The sequence below is a fragment of the Xiphophorus maculatus genome, chromosome 7, assembly GCF_002775205.1.
Source record: "Xiphophorus maculatus strain JP 163 A chromosome 7, X_maculatus-5.0-male, whole genome shotgun sequence".
In the NCBI taxonomy this organism is placed as follows: Eukaryota; Metazoa; Chordata; class Actinopteri; order Cyprinodontiformes; family Poeciliidae; genus Xiphophorus; species Xiphophorus maculatus.
Genome location: NC_036449.1, coordinates 26,275,463 through 26,302,554, shown reverse-complemented (window position 1 = coordinate 26,302,554; position 27,092 = coordinate 26,275,463). Strand labels below are relative to the sequence as shown.

General features: G+C 40.9%; 1 protein-coding gene across 6 annotated transcripts in view; it reads left to right on the top strand.

Moving 5' to 3' along the window:
* The first annotated feature begins 352 nt into the window (after positions 1 to 352).
* The window catches only part of LOC111609305 (heat shock 70 kDa protein 12A-like), a 38,686-nt gene continuing 11,946 nt past the window's right edge, over positions 353 to 27,092 (top strand). The window contains exons 1-10 of one of the 6 annotated variants that reach the window (XR_002753049.1): positions 353 to 508; positions 1,559 to 1,876; positions 5,751 to 6,086; positions 16,192 to 16,290; positions 19,708 to 20,055; positions 20,619 to 20,902; positions 22,355 to 22,576; positions 22,651 to 22,822; positions 22,892 to 22,965; positions 26,510 to 26,587. Coding sequence is in view for 5 of the 6 variants with exons in the window: in XM_023336853.1 (XP_023192621.1) it covers positions 472 to 508; positions 1,559 to 1,876; positions 5,751 to 6,086; positions 16,192 to 16,290; positions 19,708 to 20,055; positions 20,619 to 20,902; positions 22,355 to 22,576; positions 22,651 to 22,822; positions 26,510 to 26,581 (1,888 nt within the window). In the remaining variant the exon portion in view is untranslated. Of the gene's footprint in view, positions 509 to 1,558; positions 1,877 to 5,750; positions 6,087 to 16,191; positions 16,291 to 19,707; positions 20,056 to 20,618; positions 20,903 to 22,354; positions 22,577 to 22,650; positions 22,823 to 22,891; positions 24,564 to 26,509; positions 26,588 to 27,092 lie in introns of those variants that run through there. The other 5 variants (XM_023336854.1, XM_023336853.1, XM_023336857.1 and 2 more) reach the window with 5 other exon arrangements.

Here is a 27,092-nt window from a genome sequence, read left to right as displayed (position 1 = left end):
TGGCCAGATAGACTAAATCCTGTGATTTGTGTGTTTTATGAGATTCCACCCTAGACTAAAACTCAGCAGTGACTTGAGACCATTGTTCTTAACTGGTCAGGATAAGTTTGTAAATATCTGCATTCTTTATCCCACATAGGATGAAATGTACCTGGATGCTGAGGAGCTGAAAGAAATTAAATTCAGTTCAAATCAGTCTGTCTACAGAGCACCAGTATCTCTGCTGCATATAGATTGTCACAAGGTGTTCTAACCATCATGTAATCTGTCATTCTTGTCCAGACTTGGTTTATTTACTTCCCACCAGTTGCTCTGACCCAACCCAGAACAATAAAAACTGGTTTTACTGGTCGATGGTAGATTAACAGCAGAGTAAACTTTCAGTTTGCTTTTACTTTGTTGTCAGAAACGGTTTCAAAGTGTTCAGAGGAAATCATTTTGCAAAGACTTGGTGTTTTTATATTTAAGAAGATGAAGCTTTTCACTGTGTTTTTGATACTTCTTTACGGTAAGATCTTCTTCCTCACTAAACATGTTTATTTAGCTGGGGTTGGTTTTTTCCTCTTCACAGTCAGTAAAGTAGCTACCAGGTATATATAAGTGCACAGCACAATTTAAAAATGTAGAACCTTGATGATAATCAGAAACATCTGCCATTCTTTTCAGTTTATTGTAAATAATGACAAAATAAATATGGCAAAATCTCTTTATAGTAACTGCTTTATTTAGAGATGTAAATGAAATCAATTTAATCATGTCCTTGATACTACATGCAAACTAGCACATAATTTCAAGCTAACATTCATAAAGTAAAAATCATACCTCTGCATTCTGTGACGTATCAATGAGCTGAAAATATCACAGTGGAAACAGAAAACTCTATCATTGCATCTGACTGATACACCCTTTATTTTTTTTGGTACCGTTTCTCTCCTTCCCCTCATTAGCAGGGCTGGTACTACATTTAGCTCTTTAGTAAAACACTAGTTAACCTTGACTCTCATATGTTTTCTGAGTGTCAAAAAATCTGCAATCGCTGTTTCTGTGGATCCTCTCTGTCTCCCTGAGGCTGCCTGCCTGGGATCACACACTCGGTAGGAAGAGTAACACATATCCAACTTAAATTACTGATGCAAAGCCTAAATCTTGTTGCGGTTAAAAACAACCATGAAGTCAATCTTCAGTCAAACACAGCAGAGAAAAAGTTAAATGTATTCAGCTTGATGGTGACATAATGTGAATTATCTGTTCATCCTGCTGAATATTAATTAAACAGGATGAAAATTAAATGCATTATCAATTTGAAAACTGATGGTAAAAATAGATTGACAGGATTTTATTTGACACAACTAGCCAAAATGATCTCTGCTCCATGCAACTGACATCCCCTCCATAAGCAAAGAGAATATTTATGTGCCAAATCTTGCAAACTAATAAGGTGTTAAAGACTCATTTGGCTGTTTGATGCTTTGATAGATGTATGTTAATTGTTTTATTTTTAAGCATGCCTGATGTTTCTATCTTGTTCTTTAACACTCTCTGTATTCTTTGGCCTTAGGAGAATATGCTGATGGGGAGGAAACAGTTGTGCTACCATGCCACATAGATGCTTTACCAGATGTAAACCCCACAGTGATCTGGAGCCGCAAAGATCTCAAACCACAAACTATCCATCTGCGGAGAGAAAAAGATGATCTTCGTGGACAAAATGAAGACTTCATTGGACGAACATCAATGAAATCTGATGCTTTAGACTCTGGTGACTTCAGCCTCACTCTGACAAAACCTGATTTCTCTGACAGTGGTATTTACACCTGCAGTATCAGTAATGGCAGAGAGGAATTAAGACTGATGGATGTTCAACTGGAGGTCAAAGGTCAGTAACTATGTATTTTTTGTAAATTTTATATTGCTAATGGTTACATTTGCATTTGCTAATATTCCTTGGATGGAGTAGCTTGTCAGCAAATAAGCAATTTCCCCTTTGAGATCAATAAAATATATTCTATTCTTTACTATTCTATTCTTTCTAAACTTTAACTTTAAATGTGGGTGCTTTAATATTACACTGAACAAAAAATATAAATTCAGCACTTTGCTCCCATTTTTTATAAGCTGAACTCTAAAATATTTTCTATATAGTCAAAATAACAATTTCTCTCAAATAGTGTTTAGAAATTTGTCTAAATCTGTTGTAGTGAGCACTTCTCCTTTGCATAGATAGTCCATTCCACCTCATAGGTTTGGCACAACATGTGCAGACAGCATGATTATCCCTCAGGTGTGCCTTAGGCCAGGGGTCCCCAAAGTCGGTCCTCGAGGACCGGCATCCTGCATGTTTTAGTTCTCTCCCTGGTGGTATCAACAACCTTTTCTGCATGTCAATGCTCTTCTTAGGCCTCTAACGAGCCATCATTTGATCCAGGTGCGTTAAACCAGGGAGAGAACTAAAACATGCAGGATACCAGTCCTCGAGGACCGACTTTGGGGACCCCTGCCTTAGGCTGACCACAATAAAAGACCACTCTGAAATGCGCTGTCTTCCTTATTTGGGAGGGTCTGAAAACTAGTCAATATCTGGTGTTACCACCATTTGCCTCACACAGTGCAACACATCTCCTTTGCACAGAGCCCATCAGGTTGTTGATTGTGACCTGTGGAATGTTGGTCCACTATGCATAATGGCTATGCAAATTTGATCTCTAGGATCTGGAAAACGCTGTTGTATATTCTGATTCATAGCATCCCCAACATACTCAATGGGTGACATGTCTGCAGAGTATGCTAGCCATGCAAGAACTGGAATGTTTTCAGCTTACAGGAATTGTGTACAGATTTTTGCAACATTGGGTGTTATGCTGCAACATGAAGGTGATGGTTGTGGATGAATGGCACAACAATGGGCCTCAACTCGTCACTGCATCTCTGTGCATTCAAAATGCCATTGATAAAATGCATGTGTTTGATGTCCTTGACATATGTCTGCTCATACCATAACTCCACCGCCATCATGGGCCATACCATTCACAATGTTGACATCAGCAAACCATTCATCCACATGATGTCACACACGCTGTCTGCCGTCTGGCCTGAACAGTGAAAACCAGGATTCATCGGTGAAGAGCACACATCTCCAATGTGCCAGACGCCCTCAAATGTGAGCAGTCAGTTATGACGACGAACTGCAGTCAGGTTGAGACCCCAACGAGGATGACAAACATGCAAATGAGCTTCCCTGAGACGGTTTCTAAAAGTTTTCGTAGAAATTCTTTGGTTGTGCAAACTGATTGTTTCAGCAGTTGTTCAGCTGCCCTTGAAGGTGAGCATGTTGGATGTGGAGGTCCTGGGCTGGTGTAATTACATGTGGTCTGACATTATGATGCCAGCTGAATGTACTGCCAACTTTTCTGTAACACCTGTGGAAGTGGCTTATGGTAGATGAATGAACATTTGATTCACCAGCAACAGATCTGGTCGAGGTCCATGAAGTCAGTATGCCAATTGCATGCTTTCTCAAAACTTGCAACATCTGTGCAATTGTGCTGTGTGATAAAGCAGCACATTTCAGAGTTGTCTTTTATTGTGGCAAGCCTAGGGTAGACCTGTGCAATAATCATGCTGTCTAATCAGCATCTTGGTATGGGACACCTGCAAAGTGGGATAGATTATATATGCAAAGGAGAAGTGCTCACTATCACAGATTTAGAAAGATTTGTGAACAATATTTGAGAGAAGTTATTTTGAGTATATAGAAAATGTTTTAGACTTTTGATTCCAGCTCATGAAAAATGGCAACAAAAATGTTGCATTTACATTTTTGCTCAGTGTAGATGTAGTTAGCTGTCAGTAGTTTGTTTTTTGCTATTTTAATTCTGTTTCAGTTGTGATGGACTCTTGGAAATCACAATTTTCAGGCTGCTAGCTAATTTAACAGCTGTTGATTTTTTTATTCTTTTTACTTTTACCAGCCATTGAGATAGAATTAGTATAACCATTATGGGTTTCTTTTTCAGCTCAATAGACACCTTGTTGAGCAGGTCAGCCCATCACAGCGTCCGCCATATTGAACGTGGCATATCTGCCAGTAAGCTAATACAACTAAATGGACCGGACTCCATAAAGCACTGTTATACAATCTATTTTAAGTTAATGTCTGTTGTTGAAACAATTTCCCACATATACTCGCATTCGGGAGTCAAAGAAAGCACTAAAGACAACGCATCTCTTTTTGATGTGATTAATTAATTGTCTTGGGAGAATTCTGAATAAAGAGCACAATGTTTACATTTGATACAACTGATTCTGATAAATAATTTTTATATTTACATTGATGAACTCAAAGACACCTTTACAGTGGTGTATTTGTTGTAGCCAATATGGCCCCACACTCTGTCTTTGGTACAAGGGGGAGCAAACAACTCAAAAACCCAAACAGCAAAGCAATCAGGCGTAAAGTATTTTATTACCAAAAAAAGTCACAAATAGTGACTCAATAAAACCGTCCTCTTTTTCTCAATAAGATCCAGGGCTCAGTAATTGTCCTTAATACAAGTCACTCCATTCACTCCGTGGCCAATCAGAGGCCACGGGTTGGGCTCCGCTTCTTAGGTTGCTTCTGGTGGAGGTAATCCGTCTGCAGCGCACTCTTTTGCCGAGCCACAGCTGACTGCGCGACGCTTCAGCACCGCTCCACTCTTCGGCGTGCAACGCCCCTCTCCCGCCCGATCCAGCTAAAAGAAAGAGCAGGAAAGCGCCAGCATCCCCGCACCAAAACTCCGTCGGAAAACGTATTTCCTGAAAATACTCTCTGATCAAGATGGAGCGCTACTTACAGGCGTCCTCTGTACTGGGCCGTTTGTTCAACTCCCGGTCTTCTATGCTTGACGTGTAGGTTCCGTCTGCCTCTCGTTCCGCAGCGTGTCAGTTTCTGTAGCCTACAGAAACAGGTTGTTTTCCTTCTCTCCCTCCTTCCATCCAGGCTCCTTTTATTTTGGCTTTAATCAGCCTCTGCTGACACCTGTATGGGCGGCCAATTAGTGCGCTCCGCCTCCCTAGACAAGCGCCTTCAGTCCAGTGCGTTTGGATTGTTAAAGGGGAAAAAAGAAAAGACAAACCCCAAACAATACATGCAAGGCACAACAAAAGTAAAAATAAAAACACAATCGGATTTTCCCCCGTACAACATATTCATGAACATATTTACACGATTCCATAATTTAATGTACATTTGCCATTTCAAGATGCAAAGAAAAAAAACATAATTTCCTTTTAATTTTTAGATATTTTACTGTAAAGACAAACTTTGCTAAATCAGTTGTCAAACATTAGCTACATATTTTAACTTTTTTTTCAGGAAAAAAAATACTTATTTCAGTATGTCAACTCTGCTGTGGACAGCATAGATAATGTGTGATAACATTTTTTCCAGCTGACTAAATTATTTTTATTTTATTACATAAACAGTCTTAATACCCCAATACTTCAAAGTGAGATATTTCACTTAAAAATACAATACAAAACAAAGATTTTGAAGTCATCCATCCATGAAAATGATCCTTAAGTAAAAGCCACTTAATGGTCTATTTCATACTCCTCCTTTTCCACTGAAACAACCCAAGCTTTCAAATTTTTGTCTGGTTCCCTGAAAATGTGTTTTTAACAGCAGAATAAAATATAACTGCTCAACAGTAACACTTGTCATATCCCTTGTAACTAGCAGTATGAAATATAGTCATGTGAAATTGACTCAGATCCACAGGTGGAGGTAAAGGTGCAGGAGGGAGAAGAGTCTGGAGTTCTGCCCTGTAAAACAACAGCTCATGTGGAGGAGGATGACACTGTGGAGTGGACCCGTACTGAACCAGAATTCATGATTATCCATGTGTATCAGAATGGCAGCAACAAAGCTAAAGAACAATACCAGTTTTCTAGTGACCGTACAATAATGAATAAAGAGCAAGTAAAAAGTGGAGACCTCAGTCTGACCCTCAAATACCCCACAGAGAGAGATAGTGGAGTCTACATCTGCACCTTCTACAGAAAAAGTGGCATCGTCAGACAGAAAGTGATTCTTCATCTTGTCAAAGGTCAGTGGTGCAGACATTCATGAAGCTTGTCTTTTCAAGTTTGATGCACATTGACCTTCACTGAGGACCCACCAAATCATCAATTGTTAATTTACTGCAAAAGTATGTTTGAGATCATCGTTCTGTTGATTACCTGGGATGGTTTTGTAATCTCTTCTTCATTATCAAGTAATGTTGCATATTTGCTATGTTCTTTTAGAAAAGAGAGGTTTTCTTATTTGGAGTTTCCATTGACATTTTTTGCTTTTATAGCTTAGATACACATATTGATAGGTATTTTGTTTACCTAGATACAAAGAAAGAACCACAGACAACATTTATGAGTTTTCAACCAAGCTTCTGCAGAAGAAGACACAGATAACTGCTCCTCCGAGCAGCTCACCATGTGTTCTGACCCTCTGCAGTAGAGCTTGCCTTTTATTAACACAAAACAAAAGCAAGGGGGCTGGTGCTGATAAGATTAGGAGAACACAGACAGTTTTACGATTAAGAAATCTCTACATAGGGGGGCACAGAGTATAAACAGTTTTATGACTAAGGATTGTCTCAGAAGACCATCTACAAAGAACATGTTTAAGGTTAAAGAAAGGTTAGCTATGTCTCACACACTTTAACAAATCCCTCCTCTCTTGGGTGTCAATACTAAACATTTAAATGAAAAGCAAACTGGTAACTACTTATGTAAGAATGATAACAAAGCATAATTATTCTAACACATATGAAATCAAATTATGTTATCCTGAAATCCTTCTGGATGCAGACACACACATACACGGTATATATCTAAAAGTCATAACCAGTGAATTCAGATGTTTCCATCACTTGGCTGCAGGGATAAAATCCAGCAAGTGACGGGTCGCTCTCAGAAGTTTAGTGAATTCTAAAGTGGCATCTTGACATGATCCATTTATAGAGTGCCAAATTGTGGCTCCTTGTGTATACCTAGGTACTTGTAACTGTCCTCTATGTCTGCTATTGTTCCTTCTGGGAGTGAGACCCCTTCTGTGCGGATGACTTCTTCTTGGTTATCAGCCAACCATACTTCTCTAGTCCGAATGACATCCCAATGTCCGTGCTGTAGATCAGTGAGTCGATGTCTCGCTCACTCTTGGCATACAGCTTGATGTCATCCATGTAGAGAAGGTGACTGATGTTGGCCCCATTTTTGAGTCGGTATCCTTGTCCTTGGTATGTGGTTTTCCACAGCCTCATCGAGTTTGCAATGAAGGCTCTCAGAGTCCTGTTGATGTTATACATCTCTAAGCATTAAATGATCCAAGTTGTAATTAACGCCGAGGAGGTCTGGTTCAATGGGGCCGTGTATCCCCTGACTGGGTGGGGACTTGTAGTTAAGTCCCCACAGTTCTGACATCCAGGTTCCTCCTTTTTGCCGTAGCATTTGTGTTGTATCTCGTCAATCTCAAGTTGTGATAGCAGTTGCCGTTTGCGGATGTTGGAACACTGAGCTACTAGTTGTTTAGTGCTTAGTGTGGACTGGGGGTGTCGAAGTAGCCATTCCTTCACCAGTCTTTGCATGTAACCTCTCTGATTAGGGTTACTTGAGTAGTAGCATTCCAACAGATCCACATTTATATATATATATATATATATATATATATATATATATATATATATATATATATACAGTACAGAGCAAAGGTTTGCACACACCTTTCTAATTCAATGGGTTTTCTTTATTTTCATCCATCCATCCATCCATCTTCTTCCGCTTATCCGAGGTCGGGTCGCGGGGGTAGCAGCTTCAGGAGGGAGGCCCAGACTTCCCTCTCCCCGGCCACTTCTTCCAGCTCTTCCGGGGGAATCCCGAGGCGTTCCCAGGCCAGCCGAGAGACATAGTCTCTCCAGCGTGCCCTGGGTCTTCCCCGGGGCCTCCTCCCGGTGGGACGTGCCCGGAACACCTCACCAGGGAGGCGTCCAGGAGGCATCCTGACCAGATGCCCAAGCCACCTCAACTGGCTCCTCTCGATGTGAAGGAGCAGCGGCTCTACTCTGAGTCCCTCCCGGATGACTGAGCTTCTCACCCTATCTCTAAGGGAGAGCCCAGCCACCCTACGGAGAAAACCCATTTCGGCCGCTTGTATCCGCGATCTCGTTCTTTCGGTCATGACCCAAAGCTCATGACCATAGATGAGGGTGGGAACGTAGATCGACCGGTAAATCGAGAGCTTCGCTTTTTGGCTCAGCTCTCTCTTCACCACGACGGACCGGTACAGCGCCCGCTTGACAGCAGACGCTGCGCCAATCCGCCTGTCGATCTCCCGCTCCCTTCTTCCCCCATTCGTGAACAAGATCCCGAGATACTTAAACTCCTCCACTTGGGGCAGGACACCCCCCCTGACCCGGAGAAGGCACTCTACCCTTTTCCGGCTCAAGACCATGGCCTCGGATTTGGAGGCACTGATCCCCATCCCGGCCGCTTCACACTCGGCTGCGAACCGCTCCAGCGAGAGCTGCAGATCACGATCTGATGAAGCCAAAAGGACCACATCGTCTGCGAAAAGCAGAGATGAGATCCTAAGGCCACCAAATCGGATCCCCTCAACACCTTGGCTGCGCCTAGAAATTCTGTCCATGAAAGTGATGAACAGAATCGGTGACAAAGGGCAGCCCTGGCGGAGTCCAACTCTCACCGGAAACGAGCCCGACTTACTGCCGGCAATGCGGACCAGACTCTGACACCGGTCATACAGGGACCTGACAGCCCGTATCAAAGGGCCCGGTACCCCATACTCCCGGAGAACCCCCCACAGGGCTCCCCGAGGGACACGGTCGAACGCCTTCTCCAAGTCCACAAAACACATGTAGACTGGTTGGGCGAACTCCCATGCACCCTCCAGGACCCTGCCGAGGGTGTAGAGCTGGTCCAGTGTTCCACGACCAGGACGAAAGCCACACTGCTCTTCCTGAATCCGAGGTTCGACTATCCGACGGACCCTCTTCTCCAGGACCCCTGAATAGACCTTGCCAGGGAGGCTTAAGAGTGTGACCCCTCTATAATTGGAGCACACCCTCCGGTCCCCCTTTTTGAACAGGGGGACCACCACCCCAGTCTGCCAATCCAGGGGAACTGCCCCCGATGTCCATGCGATATTGCAGAGTCGCGTCAACCAACACAACCCTACAACATCCAGAGCCTTAAGGAACTCCGGGCGGATCTCATCCACCCCCGGAGCCCTGCCACCGAGGAGCTTTTTAACCACCTCGGCGACCTCGCCCCCAGAGATTGGAGAGCCCAACCCAGAATCCCCAGGCTCCGCTTCCTCAGTGGAAGGCATGTTGGTGGGATTGAGGAGGTCTTCGAAGTACTCTGCCCACCGACCCACAACGTCCCGAGTAGAGGTCAGCAACACACCATCCCCACTATAAACAGTGTTGGTGCTGCACCGCTTCCCCCCCCTGAGACGCTGGATGGTGGACCAGAATCGCCTCGAAGCCGTGCGGAAGTCTTTCTCCATGGCCTCTCCAAACTCCTCCCACGCCCGAGTTTTTGCCTCAGCAACCGCCCGAGCCGCATGCCGCTTCGCCCGCCGGTACCCATCAGCTGCTTCCGGAGTCCCACAGGCCAAAAAGGCCCGATAGGACTCCTTCTTCAGCCTGACGGCATCCCTCACCGAAGGTGTCCACCAACGGGTTCGAGGGTTGCCGCCGCGACAGGCACCGACAACCTTGCGGCCACAGCTCCGATCGGCCGCCTCGACAATGGAGGCACGGAACACGGTCCACTCAGACTCCATGTCCCCCACCTCCCCCGGGACGTGTTCGAAGTTTTGCCGGAGATGGGAGTTAAAGCTCCGTCTCACAGGGGATTCCGCCAGACGTTCCCAGCAGACCCTCACAACACGTTTGGGCCTGCCAGGTCTGACCGGCTTTCGCCCCCACCACCGGAGCCAACTCACCACCAGGTAGTGGTCAGTGGACAGCTCCGCACCTCTCTTCACCCGAGTGTCCAAGACATACGGCCGCAGATCCGATGAAACGATGACAAAGTCGATCATCGAACTGCAGCCTAGGGTGTCCTGGTGCCAAGTGCACATATGGACACCCTTATGCTTGAACATGGTGTTCGTTATGGACAATCCATGGCGAGCACAGAAGTCCAGCAACAGAACACCGCTCGAGTTCAGGTCGGGCGGGCCGTTCCTCCCAACCACGCCCCTCCAGGTCTCACTGTCGTTGCCCACGTGAGCGTTGAAGTCCCCCAGCAGAACAAGGGAGTCCCCAGGAGGAGCACTCTCCAGTACCCCCTCTAAGGACTCCAAAAAGGGTGGGTAATCTGAACTGTCGTTCGGCCCGTAAGCACAAACGACAGTCAGAACCCGTCCCCCCACCCATAGGCGGAGGGATGCTACCCTCTCGTTCACCGGGGTAAACCCCAACGTACAGGCGCCGAGATGGGGAGCAACAAGTATGCCCACTCCTGCCCGACGTCTCTCTCCCTGGGCAACTCCAGAGTGGAAGTATGTCCAGCCCCTCTCAAGGAGACTGGTTCCAGAACCAGAGCCATGCGTCGAGGTGAGACCGACTATTTCTAGCCGGAACCTCTCGACCTCACGCACTAGCTCTGGCTCCTTCCCCACCAGAGAGGTGACATTCCACGTCCCAAGAGCCAGTTTCTGCAACCGAGGATCGGACCGCCAGGGTCCCCTCCCTTGGCCGCCACCCATCACACAGTGCACCCGACACCTTTGGCCCCTCCCACAGGTGGTGGGTCCATGGGAGGGGGGGCCCATGTTTCCTCTTCGGGCTAAGCCCGGCCGGGCTCCATTGGTAAAAGCCCGGCCACCAGACGCTCGCCATCGTGCCCCCCCTCCAGGCCTGGCTCCAGAGTGGGGCCCCGGTGACCCGCGTCCGGGCGAGGGAACGCCAAGTCCAATGTTTTTACTCATCATTGGGGTCTTCGGGCTGCACTTTGTCTGGTCCCTCACCTAGGACCTGTCTGCCTTGGGTGACCCTACCAGGGGCATGAAGCCCCAGACAGCATAGCTCCTAGGATCATTGGGGCACTCAAACCCCTCCACCACGATAAGGTGGCAGCCCATGGAGGAGCTGCCACCTTACCAAGCATACAGCTTGATGTCATCCATGTAGAGAAGGTGACTGATGTTGGCCCCATTTTTGAGTCGGTATCCTTGTCCTTGGTATGTGGTTTTCTTTATTTTCATGACTATTTATAAGGCAATAAATCCCACTTATTAACCTGACAGGGCACACCTATGAAGTGAAAACCATTTCAGGTGACTACCTCTTGAAGCTCATCAAGAAAATGCAGAGTGTGCAAAGCAGTAATCACAGCAAAAGGTTGCTACTTTGAAGAAACTAGAATATAAGGGGTATTTTCAGTTGTTTTACACTTTTTTGTTTAGTGCATATTTCCACATGTGTTATTCATAGTTTTGATGCCTTCAGTGTGAATCTACAATGTCAATAGTCATGGAAATAAAGGAAAGTCATTGAATTAAAAGGTGTGTCCAAACTTTTGGTCTGTACTGTATATATACACTGCTCAAAAAAATACAGGGAACACTTAACACAATATAACTCCAAGTAAATCAAACTTCTGTGAAATCAAACTGTCCACTTAGGAAGCAACACTGATTGACAATCAATTTCACCTGCTGTTGTGCAAATGGAATAGACAACAGGTGGAAATTATTGGCAATTAGCAAGACACACTCAATAGAGGAGTGGTTCTGCAGTTGGGACCACAGACCACTTCTCAGTACCTATGCTGTCTGGCTGATGTTTTGGTCAGTTTTGAATGTTGGTGGTGCTTTCACACTCGTGGTAGCGTGAGACGGACTCCACAACCCACACAAGTGGCTCAGGTAGTGCAGCTCATCCAGGATGGCACATCAATGCGAGCTGTGGCAAGAAGGTTTTCTGTCTGTCAGCGTAGTGTCCAGAGGCTGGAGGCGCTACCAGGAGACAGGCCAGTACACCAGGAGACGTGGAGGAGGCCGTAGGAGGGCAACAACCCAGCAGCAGGACCGCTACCTCCTCCTTTGTGCAAGAAGGAACAGGAGGAGCACTGCCAGAGCCCTGCAAAATGACCTCCAGCAGGCCACAAATGTGCATGTGTCTGCACAAACGGTTACAAACCGACTCCATGAGGATGGTATGAGGGCCTGACGTCCACAGATGGGGGTTGTGCTCACAGCCCAACACCGTGCAGGACGCTTGGCATTTGCCAGAGAAGACCAGGATTGGCAAATTTGCCACTGGCGCCTTGTGCTCTTCACAAATGAAAGCAGGTTCACACTGAGCACATGTGACAGACGTGACAGAGTCTGGAGACGCCGTGGAGAGCGGTCTGCTGCCTGCAACATCCTTCAGCATGACCGGTTTGGCAGTGGGGTGGCATTTCTTTGGAGGGCCACACAGCCCTCCATGTGCTCACCAGAGGTAACCTGACTGCCATTAGGTACCGAGATGAGATCCTCAGACCCCTTGTGAGACCATATGCTGGTGCGGTTGGCCCTGGGTTCCTCCTAATGCAGGACAATGCTAGACCTCATGTGGCTGGAGTGTGTCAGCAGTTCCTGCAAGATGAAGGCATTGAAGCTATGGACTGGCCAGCCCGTTCCCCAGACCTGAATCCGATTGAGCACATCTGGGACATCATGTCTCGCTCCATCCACCAATGTCACGTTGCACCACAGACTGTCCAGGAGTTGGCGGATGCTTTAGTCCAGGTCTGGGAGGAGATCCCTCAGGAGACCATCCGCCACCTCATCAGGAGCATGGCCAGGCGTTGTAGGGAGGTCATACAGGCACGTGGAGGCCACACACAATACTGAGCCTCATTTTGACTTGTTTTAAGGACATTACATTAAAGTTGGATCAGCGTGTAGTGTTATTTCACTTTAATTTTGTGTGTGGCTCCAAATCCAGGCCTCCATTGGTTAATAAATTTGATTTCCATTGATGATTTTTGCGTGATTTTGTTGTCAGCACATTCAACTTTGTACAGAACAAAGTATTCAATGAGAATATTTCTTTCATTCAGATCTAGGATGTGTTATTTGAGTGTTCCCTTTATTTTTTTGAGCAGTGTATATATATATATATATATATATATATATATATATACATATTTTCACTGAGGCTCTGTATATATTTGCAATTTTAAATTGACGTTTGTGACTATACAAAATAAACCAAGGTGTATTCCCTTATTTATTGCGAGAGAATGCAATACTTTTGCATACAAAAGTATTGCTAGGTAATGTAAAAGAAAAAAGTCCCCCATGTCCCATAGGGTGATTTAGTATTCTCCACTCTTGATGGTTTATGCTTCCAATTTTTTTATGTCTTCCTGAGAACGTGAGTATAAAGGTCTTCACACAAATTTTTAAGACTATAGAATTGATAGCCACACAAAAATCACTATGACTTGAACCCTGATATCTTAGAACAAGCAGAAGGTTTGTCACAATGAAAACTTACCTAGTGCACAACTGTGCTCCCTCACTTTTTACCAGTATTTCCTCATCGTGTTATTGCAACATGCATGCTGCATCCTTAGGTGTGATGCATCACAAATGTATGTTATAGGTTAAAGACTCTATTAAAAATTGATTTTTCACATTCAAATTAGTAAGATTCAGATTGCCAGTTACAATAAAATACATTGTTGTTCAGATCATCTTCACTGTTTTGAGTGGTCACGTATACATTTCTTTAATCAATTAAATATTTATTCATTTGCAACTTGTTTCTAGCAACTCCTCATTATTCCCAATTCTAACAGAATTGGGAAAAAAATATATTTTTGTTAGGAAAACCAATGTGTCGAAAACTTAAATCAGTGGTGCCCAAAGTCTGTCCTGGAGGACCAGCATCCTGCATGGTTTAGTTCTCTTCCTGTTTTAGCACACCTGTGTTAGGCCTCTAATGAGCCAAATGATGGTTCAGTAGAGGCCTTAGAAGAATATTGACTTTCTGAGGAGGATGTTACTATCACCAGGGAGAGAGCTAAAACTTAATTAACAGTAACACTATCTAATTTCCATACGGTACTTAAAGGTGCAGGATGTAACGTTTATTTTAAAAAACAAAAAGTGTTTTTTTTAATATATATACACAGTACAGACCAAAAGTTTGGACACACCTTTTAGTTCAACGAGTTTCCTTTATTTTCATGACTATTGACATTGTAGATTCACACTGAAGGCATCAAAACTATGAATAACACATGTGGAAATATGCACTAAACAAAAAAGTGTAAAACAACTGAAAATACCCCTTATATTCTAGTTTCTTCAAAGTAGCAACCTTTTGCTGTGATTACTGCTTTGCATACATTTATTAAAACTGTCATCATGTCATGACAGTATAAGACAGATAATCTGAGAAAAGATCACACTCCTTCACCCCTGTGCTGTTTTCATCTGCAGAAATACACCACTCAATCAGAAACAACCAATCAGAGCCAGAAGAAATGTCTTAGCGCTGTCAATCAAGCTCATGAATGCACTGCTCAATCTGTTATGGGCAGAGGAACAACTTACAGGAAAACTCTTTAACCGTTGTTGTCAATAGCCATGCTAACTAGCCTGAACATTCATGGCAAGCTATGCTATTAGGAGAAAGATGTAACATTTCAGAAAGCAAGCGGCAGGGTGTGAGCAGCATATACATGAGCTTGATTGACAGCGCTAAGTCCCTCCAACTGGCTCTAATTGGTTGTTTCTTACTGAGCAGTGCATTTCTGCAGTTAGCACTGGGAACACTGGGAGAAAGCAGAGGAGCTCGAACCTTTCACGGATTATTGTTTCGGATTTCAAGTTAGTTAAAAGATTAAAGATTAAATGTCTTGATGTCAAACCCAACCTGAAACTATCATGCCTTTCCTTGAGACTTGGATGGAAACATTTAAGATATAATTGTCACCTTGAAATTAGTCTAATCTTTTATATTTTGTGAAGCTTCAAGTAAAACAGGTCACTGATTTTAAATACCTGAAGAGAGCTATGGATAATAGATTTTTCTTTGAATTCTGTGCAGATTATTCTTATTTAAATTCATTATAACACATGTTTATCTTGAAACAACTGGAAAGCTTTACTGTCAGTAAGCACACATTGATCATAGATTATAGGTTACTTACTGAGTGTTTTCCCCTTTACAGTTGATCAATCAGGCAGTTAAGATTATTGGCTCAAAACAATTCTTATTCCAATAATTATATGATAAATCCATCCATAAGAAAGCCGTCGGGTTTATAAAGATTCTTATTTATTCAGTAGTTCAGTTTTTTCCAGAGGGGAAGAGATTTAATACTTTCTGGTCTGAAAAAACTGCAATGAAAAACATTTTTGCTTGAAGTGTAACTTTTTAAAGAAGGAAATATTGAAATATTTAAATTAAACATGAATACCTTTATGTATGTTTTTGTTTGGGGTTATGTAGTTAGCTGATGTATTGATGCTGTCAGTTGTGTATATTTTAGGATTTATTTCTTTGGTCTTTTCAGATGACAAAGAGACATTTCCATGTATCTACATTCATAATCAAAATCTACTTTATTGTCAATTCATCATATGTACTATACATACAAAGAATCAAGATTATGTTTCTCACCATCCCTTTGGTGGAGCTAAAAACTCAGCTATCATATAACAATAAATAAAGATAAATGGTAATAAAAGGTTTACATAACCACTTTAAAAATATAAAGTTGGAGTTGTATAATGATGCTTTTTTATACCCAGATAAGCGGAAGAAAATGGATGGATGGATGGATGGATGGATGGATGGAGTTGTACTATAAAATATAACTTATATGTCTTAACATTTTGGTTATGAATATAGATAAAGTAATCATGGCACTCCTCCTCTCCCAGATTCATCTGGTTTTTCCAAGCCAAAACTTTATAACTTTATAATTGAATTGAGTTTTTCAAATGTTGGTATTTGGACAAAATATTTTGTTTGTAAAACCTGACAATATATTTAAAATATGCTTTTTACTTCATTTAAACTAAATTACTAAAGGAAACAAAAAGGGGGGAAAAGACCCAAAAACAAATGTTCTCAGAATAGAAAAATGTCTAACCTCTAACTGGTCTTTGTTTTTCCATAGAGATTTTTCCAACTTGGGCCAGAATTTTCCTGGTTCTGTTGGTTCTACTTCTTGTTTCTGGAGGCCTTTTATTTCATTTCCGACATTATTTCATATCAGGTGAGTTCCTCTTACATCAGTATCAACACTAATGTCTAACATGGTGAGGTTTTCTGAGTTTTCCTGAGACAGACTGTGACCATTTCAGACAATGACTTATGAAATGATACAGAAAGGTGAACGAAGTTCCAGAGTTGTCATTTACAATTATGTAAATTTACAATTATGTAAATTTACAATTATGTAAATGACATAACATTTAGTCATTTAATGTTGCCTTTTACAATTATGGGCTGGGTTCCCTAAGATGCTGAGTTTTCAATGTTTCTATGGCAAGGAACTGAACCTACATGAACCTAATTCAATATACTTTTCTGGGTAAATAAGAATAGCAATATTCTAGAAGTTTATAATAGAAAGTACTGCAGTATTCCCCAAGAAGGATACTCATCCATCTTGTGTTATGAAGATAAATAAATCATGGCATCCTTCCTCACATCAACACTCTCCTGGGTTTATCTGGGTTTTTCCAAGCCAAAACGCCTTGCAAAAGTTTTCACATCGCTTTGATTTTTGGCATTCTGTTTCACTATAACTATAATCCCCTGATCATAATTCTGCTGTTGAAGACCAAAAATGACAGAAATTCAAATTTGGAAACATTTATTAGGGATGTCCAGATCAAGTTTTTAGCCCCCGAATCAGAGTCTTTTGATTTTGAGTATTGTCCAAAAAGTGCAAAAGAAGAACAGAACCAGAATAAATATACATATAAAGATGATCCCTGGTTGAGATGTATTGCTCAATTCCGATCAAGTCTGAAATTACATGATTGGGCCAGATTTCTGATCAGGTGGTAAATAAAAGATTAAAACATTAAAATCACACATAAATATTTATATTTTTTTATTTTCTCTATTACTGTACATCATGAAATGCTTTAAGGAGCTGCTGCTGTTTCTGGGAAAATAAAGCCAAACTGATTGGTTAACATCAGCTTCAGACCATCAATTTTTTTCTATGGTGTTAGGTAGGCAACTCCAGGCCTTGAGGGCCGGTCTCCTGCAACTTTTAGATGTATCTCTACTTCAACACACCTGAATCAAATGATGAGGTCATTAGCAGACCCCTGGAGAACTAGACTGCACTTAGGAGGTGATTCAGCTATTGGATTCAAGTGTGCTGGATCAGGGAAACATCTAAGAGTTGCAGGACACTGGCTCTCAAGAACCAGGATTGCCCACCCCTGTGTTAGACTCATTTGTAAGGTTGACTACAGTGGCCCTGAGGTGCAAACCACTTCAACATTAACATAGCACAATTACAAATTCCAAAAACACAACAACATTAACAAAACCACTACAACATTAACAAAACGGAAAGGGTAGGTCCGAGTTGGAGACCTAAGAGATCGCTGATTGGACGGCAGTGCTTTCGAACCAGAAGTTATCGCTTGGGCGGGTCAGCCCGTTGTTACAATACATTATAGCGTCCGCCATATTGAAAGTGGCTTATCTACCAGCAAGCTAATACAAGTAAATGGACTGAACTTCGTAAAGTGCCATTCTGCAAAGTATTTCAAGTTACTGAATGCCACTGACACAATCTCTCACACATTATTATATATAGAATGAAAAAAAAAAACTCAAAGGACAACATTACGAACTTTTTGATGTGATTATTTAATTGTTTTGGGACACAATAATCACATTTGATACAGCTGATTCTGATAAATTGTTTTGTTAATGAACACATACACACACCTTTACAGTGATGTATTCATGAACATATTAACACAATTCAATAATTCAATGTGCATTTCCTATTTCAAGATATGAATAAAATATCTTAATTTCATTAACATTCTTAGGCACTTTATTGTAAATATACTGGCAACACTGAGCACAGGCAGGGGTTCAGTCTGCTGGTCAAGCTGGGAGCAGTTCAGTGACTGGGCCGTCTGAGACATCTGGCTAGCCACAGGTTAAAGCAAATGATAAAAATTATCTAACAGTGTAATAAAAAAATACGTCCCTGATTCGTTCACATTCAGGAAAAAAAAACACATCTTCACCATATGGGGGCATTGACTTAGCATCTAAACACAGACATTGTGGAGATGAGCTGCGAAACAGAAGTCTGAAGAAAAACATCTCCAGCTCTGATCTTCATGGACCCGTCCTGATGAAATTCCCGGGTCTCCGCATTGCTCTCTGGGTTAATGTACTTTCAGTTCACTTCAGGTTCGCTGTTATATCAAACAAATTATTTTAATCTACATAAATTATAACAAACATCTTGCAGACAACTACCTTGAAGTAACCATGTTTGACCACAAACAGCGACTTGTCTTGCACGCTTCTAAGTAACCATGGCAACAATAAACAAACGGCAAAAGCGCCAGTTACAGGTTTTCTCAGAGAAAAACAATACAGTATATAAAAGAGTTAGCTAAGCTAATACAATAATCAGAGTAGTTAACTGGGGCAATTTAGTTACAAAGGAAATATTTCTCTGTTGTTTAGAGGAAATGCACAGTACTGGCCGCAAAGTCAGGAAATTCTGCTCGTAAATTTACGTTATTATTATCTTTAATTCTTACCCGTGAAAGGTAAAGGCAGTGGGTCCACTATGTACTGTAAAATGGTTGAAACTCCACCGCCACTTTCAAGATGGCGGCGACGGAAGTAGGACTCGTATTCATGCCTATTGTCCAATCAGCGACTTCTCAGGTCTCACGCTGAGACATACCTGTTCCGTTTTGTTAATGTAGTATTTTTGTAAGTTGTATTTGTGCTCCATTAATGTTGTTGTGTTTTTGAATTTGTTGAAGTGGTTTGTACCTCAGGGCCACCGTAGTTGACATACGCACAGCACAAAACTTTCAAATGCAGTACTGATTAAATAATTACTAATAATTAAAAACTTAAATGTAAGATTTTTCTAATTTAATCTTCCTAAAACAAATTTCTTAAGCTGCCTTGTAGGGTTGATTAAGCTTAATCAAAGGACAAACTCTGAAATTATCAGATCCAGAGTTCTGATGACTTTCCGTCTGTCCTGTTGAATATTCCTGCTGTCTCTTCTGATCCACTAAATACAAATCAAATCCACATTACAGGATGATGACATGAAGTCATCAAAACTCTTCTCTACTTTGGATCCATCAAATATTTTTCTCTCCAGTCAGCAGGAAACAACAACAATGTAGTTTATTTTTTGGTTAAAAAGCAGAAAGATTGCAGTGATTTCTCTTTATGAATCAACTTGTGGATGATAGAGAGTTTTTTCTTCTGTGCCTTTGAAAGTAAGTTTAGATCACATGGATCCACTGTCAGCATCTGGTCACTAAATCCTGAGTTCCACATTGTGACTGAAGTGTTTTTCTCCTGGAATATCACTGAGGCTCCATTACTGTGAACATCAACATCATCAGTTCTACTGCTGTCAGTGCAGCTCATCTGTTTTGTTTCTCAGTCTACAGGGTGGAGGTGGATTCAGGAGAGGAGTCTGTTCTGCTGCCATTTAAAACTGCAGCCCGTCTGCCTAAAGAAGTCAGAGTAACATGGAGACACAACACTGGCAGGATGGTCCATGCATGTTACAGGAAGGTCTTTATGTGTTCTGTGGATTTCAAGAGCTGGTCTGTTCAACACGATCAATATAAAAACAGAACAAAGATTGTGAAAGAAGATAAATTTGGAGATTTCAGTTTGATCCTGAAGAATCCAACAAAGAGAGACACAGGAACCTACAGCTGCACCGTTTACAAATATGGGTCAGAAATAATCCTGACCATGAAACATGTGCTGCTTGATGTCAAAGGTCAGTGCAGTAAATATAGATCATATTCCATAGATAATATATTTAATAATGGAGTTTGTCCTTATTCTGAGTTATTAATATGAAGGTTAGAATGAGGAAATATGTTGCAGGAATATAATATTTAATAATAAAGAAAAAAATTATGTAATAAACAGTAGAAATACTAATAGTAATTGACTATGAAGCAAAATGTATTTCCTGGGTTTTATGTAGAACTGTTACATTTTAATCAGTATCAGTTTTCATCCTTTCATTCATCTGTTGTTCAGACCCACTTATCCATTCAGATGACATTGAGCTGTTGGTTCCTATAACCATTGACTGAGACTGGTGTTCAGTCCAGACTGGTCACCAGTTCATCATAGGACCAGTGGACCAGTATAATCCGTGTAAAATAAATATTAAATTACTGAAATTTGATGTTTCAGTTTAGTTTTTCAATTGCAGGATTAAACTAATAAATGTAGTTGTGTCTATGATTTTATTACAGTATCAACTTATTGTAAAAACAGAGTCTAGCTGATCTTTTTTCATGTTCTAACTTTCTTCTCTTCTCCATCCAGCTGGACCTGACTCTCTCATCATAGCCATAGACTTTGGTTCAGGATTCAGTGGCTACGCCTTCAATGTTAAACCCAGACAGGAAGGAGGTGAGACTCAGATAAAGAGATGGAGTAATGGACTTGGACTAGACACCCCAAAGACTCCAACCTGCATCCTGTTTGATGAACATGGAGAATTTATGAAGTTTGGTTATGAAGCTAAAACAACATTTAATAATATGAGAGGAGAAGAAACTAAGAAACATTATTTCTTTGAAAACTTCAAGAGGAATGTCCTTAACACGGTAAGTAAAAGTAAATAACTACAGATAAATGTTCTTCTTTCTTGGATCCTATCATGTTTTCTATGAACACATCAGTCTTCTCATTTTGAAACTGAATCACTATATGAATTATCTGAGATATTTTAAACCTGAACTCTTCTCCTTTCACAGTTTTTCACCTGCTGTAGGTCTTAACACTGGGTCTCTATAATTATAATAATATCTCTTTCATTTCCAGTTGTAGTCTAATAGCTTTTTTTGTTTTGTTTTGTTTTTTCTATTGGTGGTCTTTATTCATCAGTAATTTGACAGTAAGGGGGGAAAGACAAGCAGCAAAGGTAGAGAGGACTCAAACTCATTAGTTTGTGTCGATGTCTATAGCCTGTAGGGGGCGTCACTGCGCCAGGTGACACCATTAGTCTGATAGGTTTTGCACAAACAGCATTTCAGAAAAGCAGAATTTTACCTAGGGTCTCATTTATAAAACAAATCCACAGGAATCATAGTAAATGTGTATGTACGCCCAAAATCCAAATATATTCCTTGTCAAAAAAAGCCTGATTTCTAAAAACATTTGCATTCACACCAGAAAGCAACTTCCCCCTTATAAATCACACCTGCACCTCTTGGCATGCAAAATTCCTCCTCAGATTCCTCCTCAATGCAAATGACCTCATGAATAATGAGGTGTATTTAAATGCATCACCTGATTCAGACTATTGTGTGAAAATCTGTTCCTCCTGTGTCGGGGCGTCACTGCAGCCAGAGAGGCGGATCCGACCATTTTCATGGCACTTCTGATCGATTTCTCAGTGAAACAACTCATATAATCATGTTAAAGTTGTAACTTTCACTTTTATTGGCAGCTGCTCTTAAAGAACAACAATAACAAAATTGTATAATAAATAAATAAACTAGGTTTTTGTGGAGGTCTTCTTACACAGTTGTGTGTTTTTTCTAATCGCCAAGAGAATCAGTCTTTTTCCAACTTTTGTCACTTAAGCCTGACAAATAAGTCAGTCACCAAGAAAGGTTTTCCAACACATTGTGTGTATTTATAATTTTTCATTGCTAATATAAGAGGAGGGAAGCTGGCTGACAGCAGGGCACAAAGATTAGACTTCCTGAATAGATGAGAGAGTAGGCTTTCTGAAAAATCCTGTTCTAATGAAAAATATGACAGATTACTAGAGAAAAGAAATTTCTAGTTGCTCATTTTTGGTCCAATGATTGAGAATTTGGAAACCTTTGCTCTTTATTTGCTAAAGTTAAGAGGGGGGATCCAAATATTTCAGCCCTTTTCCCATAGTTACCTTTTATTAAAGTCTTGGAAAGAGAAATATCAAGAATATTTTTTAAATGTAATTTATTAACAGTTAGAGAACCTAAATAAACAAGAACAGCACAGCAAACCTACAGAACTAAAGCGAACACACAAAGGACTCAAACTAACGAACTAAAACCTGTTCACAGGACGACTGGAGGGAGAGAATCGACACAGACAACAGGAAGTCAATGTCGACCCTGAAGGTTTTTACTGAAGTTCTGAGATTCCTGAAGGACGATGCTCTGAAAACCATCAGATCTCAACCAGAAGGTGGAAAGTTCACAGCTGATAACTTCACCTGGGTGCTGACTGTTCCTGACATCTTGAAGGATTCCACTAAGGAGCTCATAATAAAATCTGCAACTCAGGTAACATCATATTTTTAAAGTCAACATCAGCTCTGAAATGTTCAGTAGAATCAGACATTTGGTTTCTCCTCCAGGCTGGTCTTGTAACAGACAACACTAAAGACAAACTGATGTTTGTTTTGGAGTCAGAAGCAGCTTTGACCTGGTGTTTGAAGCTTCAATCTGAAGGTTTCATCACACAGAACCACAGCAGAGACTCACAGGATCAATCTGCAGGAGCAGCAGAACCTGATACCAGCTGTAACGGTACTGTGTGGATCTATAACATCTGGCAAACAAACATTTAACATCTAACAGTTTTTTTCTGTTTTATAGGACAAATGTAATATATGAATGGATTCTTTAGGTGATCTGTTTGGACTAATTGTTTGGAATCAAGTCATGTAAAAGTATTTATTACATTTTTATTCCTAAATGTTTCACCCATCTTTAAAACCAACCTGAGAAATAATAATTTCCTCCTCAATCTAATAACTGATTGTTTCAATCTTGACCCAGAATCTGGGAATAAATCTTTTAAATCACTGAGGGGGAATTTTGCTTCACTCTTTTGAATAATTTTAATCCAGCCACATTGGAGAGTTTTCCAGTATTAGTTCATATTTGAGGCGATGTCTCAGCATCTTAAACAGATTTTTAACCAATCAGGGCCAGACTTCCTGGTTTCCTTCAGCTTTTCATCAGACCTCTTGTGGACCGGGCCTTCATGAAACTAGTTTCTGGTCTTAAACTTTCCCATGAAGGTCAGTTTTACCAAGTCTGTCTCTTTTTCTCATTGTTTAATTATCAGCTGCTTTTGGTTTTCCAAAAACCAGAATGAAGGTCACAGGAGTTTGGGTTTTTTCGGCTGTGGCTCCTAAACTTTGACCTTTGGACATCTGCTGTCGTTTAAGTTATACAAATAAATTTGACATTGACTTGAACTCTGACCTTGACTGAGGCAGTGAGGCCTGCAGACCTTTAGATATTTCTGGTTTCTTCTTCTTTGAGTCGTTGATGTTGGAGTCATTTTGGTTGGTCAGTTTCTCCTGTGAAGGTTCATCACTGTTCACTGTTTTCTCTATTTATGAATAATAACTTTCACTTTGTTCACTGAGGCTCTACCACCTTAGAAATGACTTTCTAACTTTATTTAATTTCACTTTGGAGTCAAAAGAGTATTTTTGAATTTGAACTTCTAGACTGATCTCAATAACTTGGTTTCTCATTTGTTCTTTACTTTATTTAGAATAAACTATGACATCGCCTACTTCATGTTGTTAGGCAGGTTCTGTTTACCTGATTTCTTGATTCTGATGGTTTAACAGTAATCAGATCTGGGTTTAGAACTGAAATTGAATTTAAAAATGTGGCTGAATGGTTAATTAGAATTTAGTCTCAAACATGATGCTGGATAAAAGTTAGAAAACTGATGATTTGATCAGAAAATCAAAAGAAACAGGAAACAACAGTTAAGTTTAAGTTTTCTACACAAACTCATAGATGTTCTCTCATTGATATCATTTAAAATAACAATCTGGTTATGTTTTAAATAACATAACCAGATTGTTTTTAACAGCATAGTTAAATAACACCAGGTTGTTAAATACCCAATAAATGTTTAAATATTTTATTGGTTTGTTAAAATACTTTTAAGGCTTTTTAATTCTCAATGTCTTCATGTAAAACCAGCAGAGCTGTTGTTTCAGATAACCTATCTGTCATGAAGTGCGGGGTGTGGTGGTGAGGCAGACACTGTAGACCCAGGTACGGAGTAAAAATGGTGGTTTTAATGCACAGAGTTACAAACAAAAATCCAACACAGTCCAAAAACTGAGGCAGCACTACTGAGCGGAATCCAGGGCTCAACGCAGGTAGCAACAAGGCATACAAATGGACTAGACGCCAACACACGACTGAACAGACGCCAAAATGAGACGAGGACCCGACCAAGACACAGACATACAGGTGACACTAAATGCACAGGCGGTAATTAGGGAACGAGAAACACCTGGGAGTAATCGATGGGAGAATAGGACAACACAGAGACACAGAAAACTCGAAATAAACACACAGAAAAACACGGAATATGACACTATCATCACAATTAAACATGACTGTAAACCGATTAGAATAATTGATAAATCATTAAAGGAGACCCAGACTATCTTTAATGTGATCATGATCGCTTGATTTTCAGGTTTTCTAAAGATTTTATTTTTCATGACATTTCTTTCTGCTTCACTATTTGACCATTTTCAGATAAATTTGTCTTTACTTCTTAACTCTGGCCATCAGAAAAAGCCCCTGAACTTAAAATGTACATCAGTGATCATCAATAACTTTGTGATAAAAATAATATAGAAATAATATAGAAAATTGTTTGATAGACTATTTTATCTCCAAAGAGTCTTTAGTTGAAAACTTGGGATCTAAAAGAATCAGGATGATGGATCATTCAGGTCTAAAGACTTTCAGATTCTGTTAATCTGCTGAGGACAAAAAGTAAAATCTTCTAAAAGTCAGAAAAATAAATGATCAAGACTGTTAAGATAAAAAGTTTTATTTCTCAGAGGGAAAATGGCAAGAAATTGCCTTCAGAAACATTTGCACAATATTGTATATTTTTAATTTCATGTCTAAATATTTATTTCTATTTGCTCTTTATGAATTTAATCTACCATAAAAAAAGAAATAACCTGTATGTGAATCCAACAACTTTCAAAGATGTAAAATCTTATAAGTTAACCACAGGATGAGCCAACAGTTATTTAACCAACAATCTGGATTTAAATCCTTCCAGTTTATTTTCTAGAAGCAGCATTTTAACTGCTGCAGCAGCATCCAGCTCCATCTTCTCCTCCTTCATGTGGATACATCGATTTTACACCTCAGTCCTTTACTGTCAGTGTTGGGTCTATTTTAGTTCCCTACCTGCAAGGAATCAATCAGAGACATAAATTGCTTTTCTGCAGAAGAGTGGAGCAGAGCCAGACGCGGAGAACCGCTGTCAAATGGTAAATGGTAAATGGACTGAACTTATATAGCACTTTTCCAGTCATTTTGACAACTCAAAGCGCTTTACACTAGAGTTGCATTCACCCAGTCGCAATCACAAAAACACCCATTCGCACACCGATACGCAGATTGGTAGGCAATTTGGGATTACGTGCCTTGCCCAGAGGCACATCGACATGTGGCAGGAGGAAGCTGAAATCAAACCTGCAACCTTCCGATTCCAAGACGACTACTCTACCATAGAGCCACAGTCATCCCATACAGTGTCAAACACTGTATGGGGTCAACTCCGCCAGCTCTCAGTCCCCACCTGCCTTTTATTATGATTACAAGGGAAGAAGTTGGGCTTTTTCACACAGTCACACAAACAGTTTATCAGAGACCTCTACCACAGGATGTTCTGGAACCTTCTATGGGCATGCCTTTACAAGGGCACAAGTCTGACCATTATAAATCAGCTTCTACAGGCAGCTCATAACAACAGACAGCTGATAACACAGGAATGTGTAAGCGTTTATAACCTCTAAGCAAACATCCAAAAAACAGTTCATAATGTACCACAAAAGAATAATAATATGAAAACATAACCTTTCAAATAAACTCAGAATTAAATTAACTTAGATAATAATTTTCCCAACAGTCAGAGTGACATCAGTTCCTCTAACATTGAATCCACACACCTTCTGCATCTTTTCTGCTCAGATTTCTGTTAAAGTCTCTCTGTTCATTTTATTATTTTCTTCTCTTTCTATGATTGGTGTGAGGATCTGCTTTAACTCTGGATCATCATTGATCTGGAAACTTTTTTCCATAGAGATTTCCAGTGTCACCATGGCAACAGAGATGGGGGATAAATAAACTAAAAACCTGAATCTACCTGTAAAAACATTGATCATTGTTCACAGAGCAGCTCAGTGAGTTTCTGTGTTTCTACAGAACCAACAGAAACCAAAGTCCTGCTGGAGACCCAAAGAGACAGGAAACGGTACCTTGTTGTCGACTGTGGAGGTAAAAGTTACTCACCGTTATTTAAATGTTTAGTGAGAGACGAGTTTTAAAAATCTTTGTGTTCACAATAAACATATTGAAGTGATGATGTGTTGCTCTGTGGATCAGCTGGTTTCCCTGCTGCCTTGCAGCAAGAAGGTTCTGGGTTTGAATTCCAGTCTGGGGTCTTTCTACATGGAGTTTCCATGTTCTCCCTGTTCATGTCTGGTTTCTCTCTGGGTACTCCGACTTTCTCCCACAGTCCAGAAACATGACTGTTAGGTTAATTGGTCTCTCTGTCCCCCACCACTGTGTGGGGACAATTGGATGGCTGAAATAATTTTTTTGATTAATGTTTGTCTAATGTGAGTTGTAATGTATGGAGCCCCCTAGGGGACATGGGGAATTTTTTTTCTTTTGCGTTAGATCGCAATACTTTTGCGTTACCTCGCAATACTGTACTGGTCAGTTATGCAGCATAATTGAATACTGCAAGCCTTTCTTACGGTGGGCTCCGTACTTTCTGCTTTAA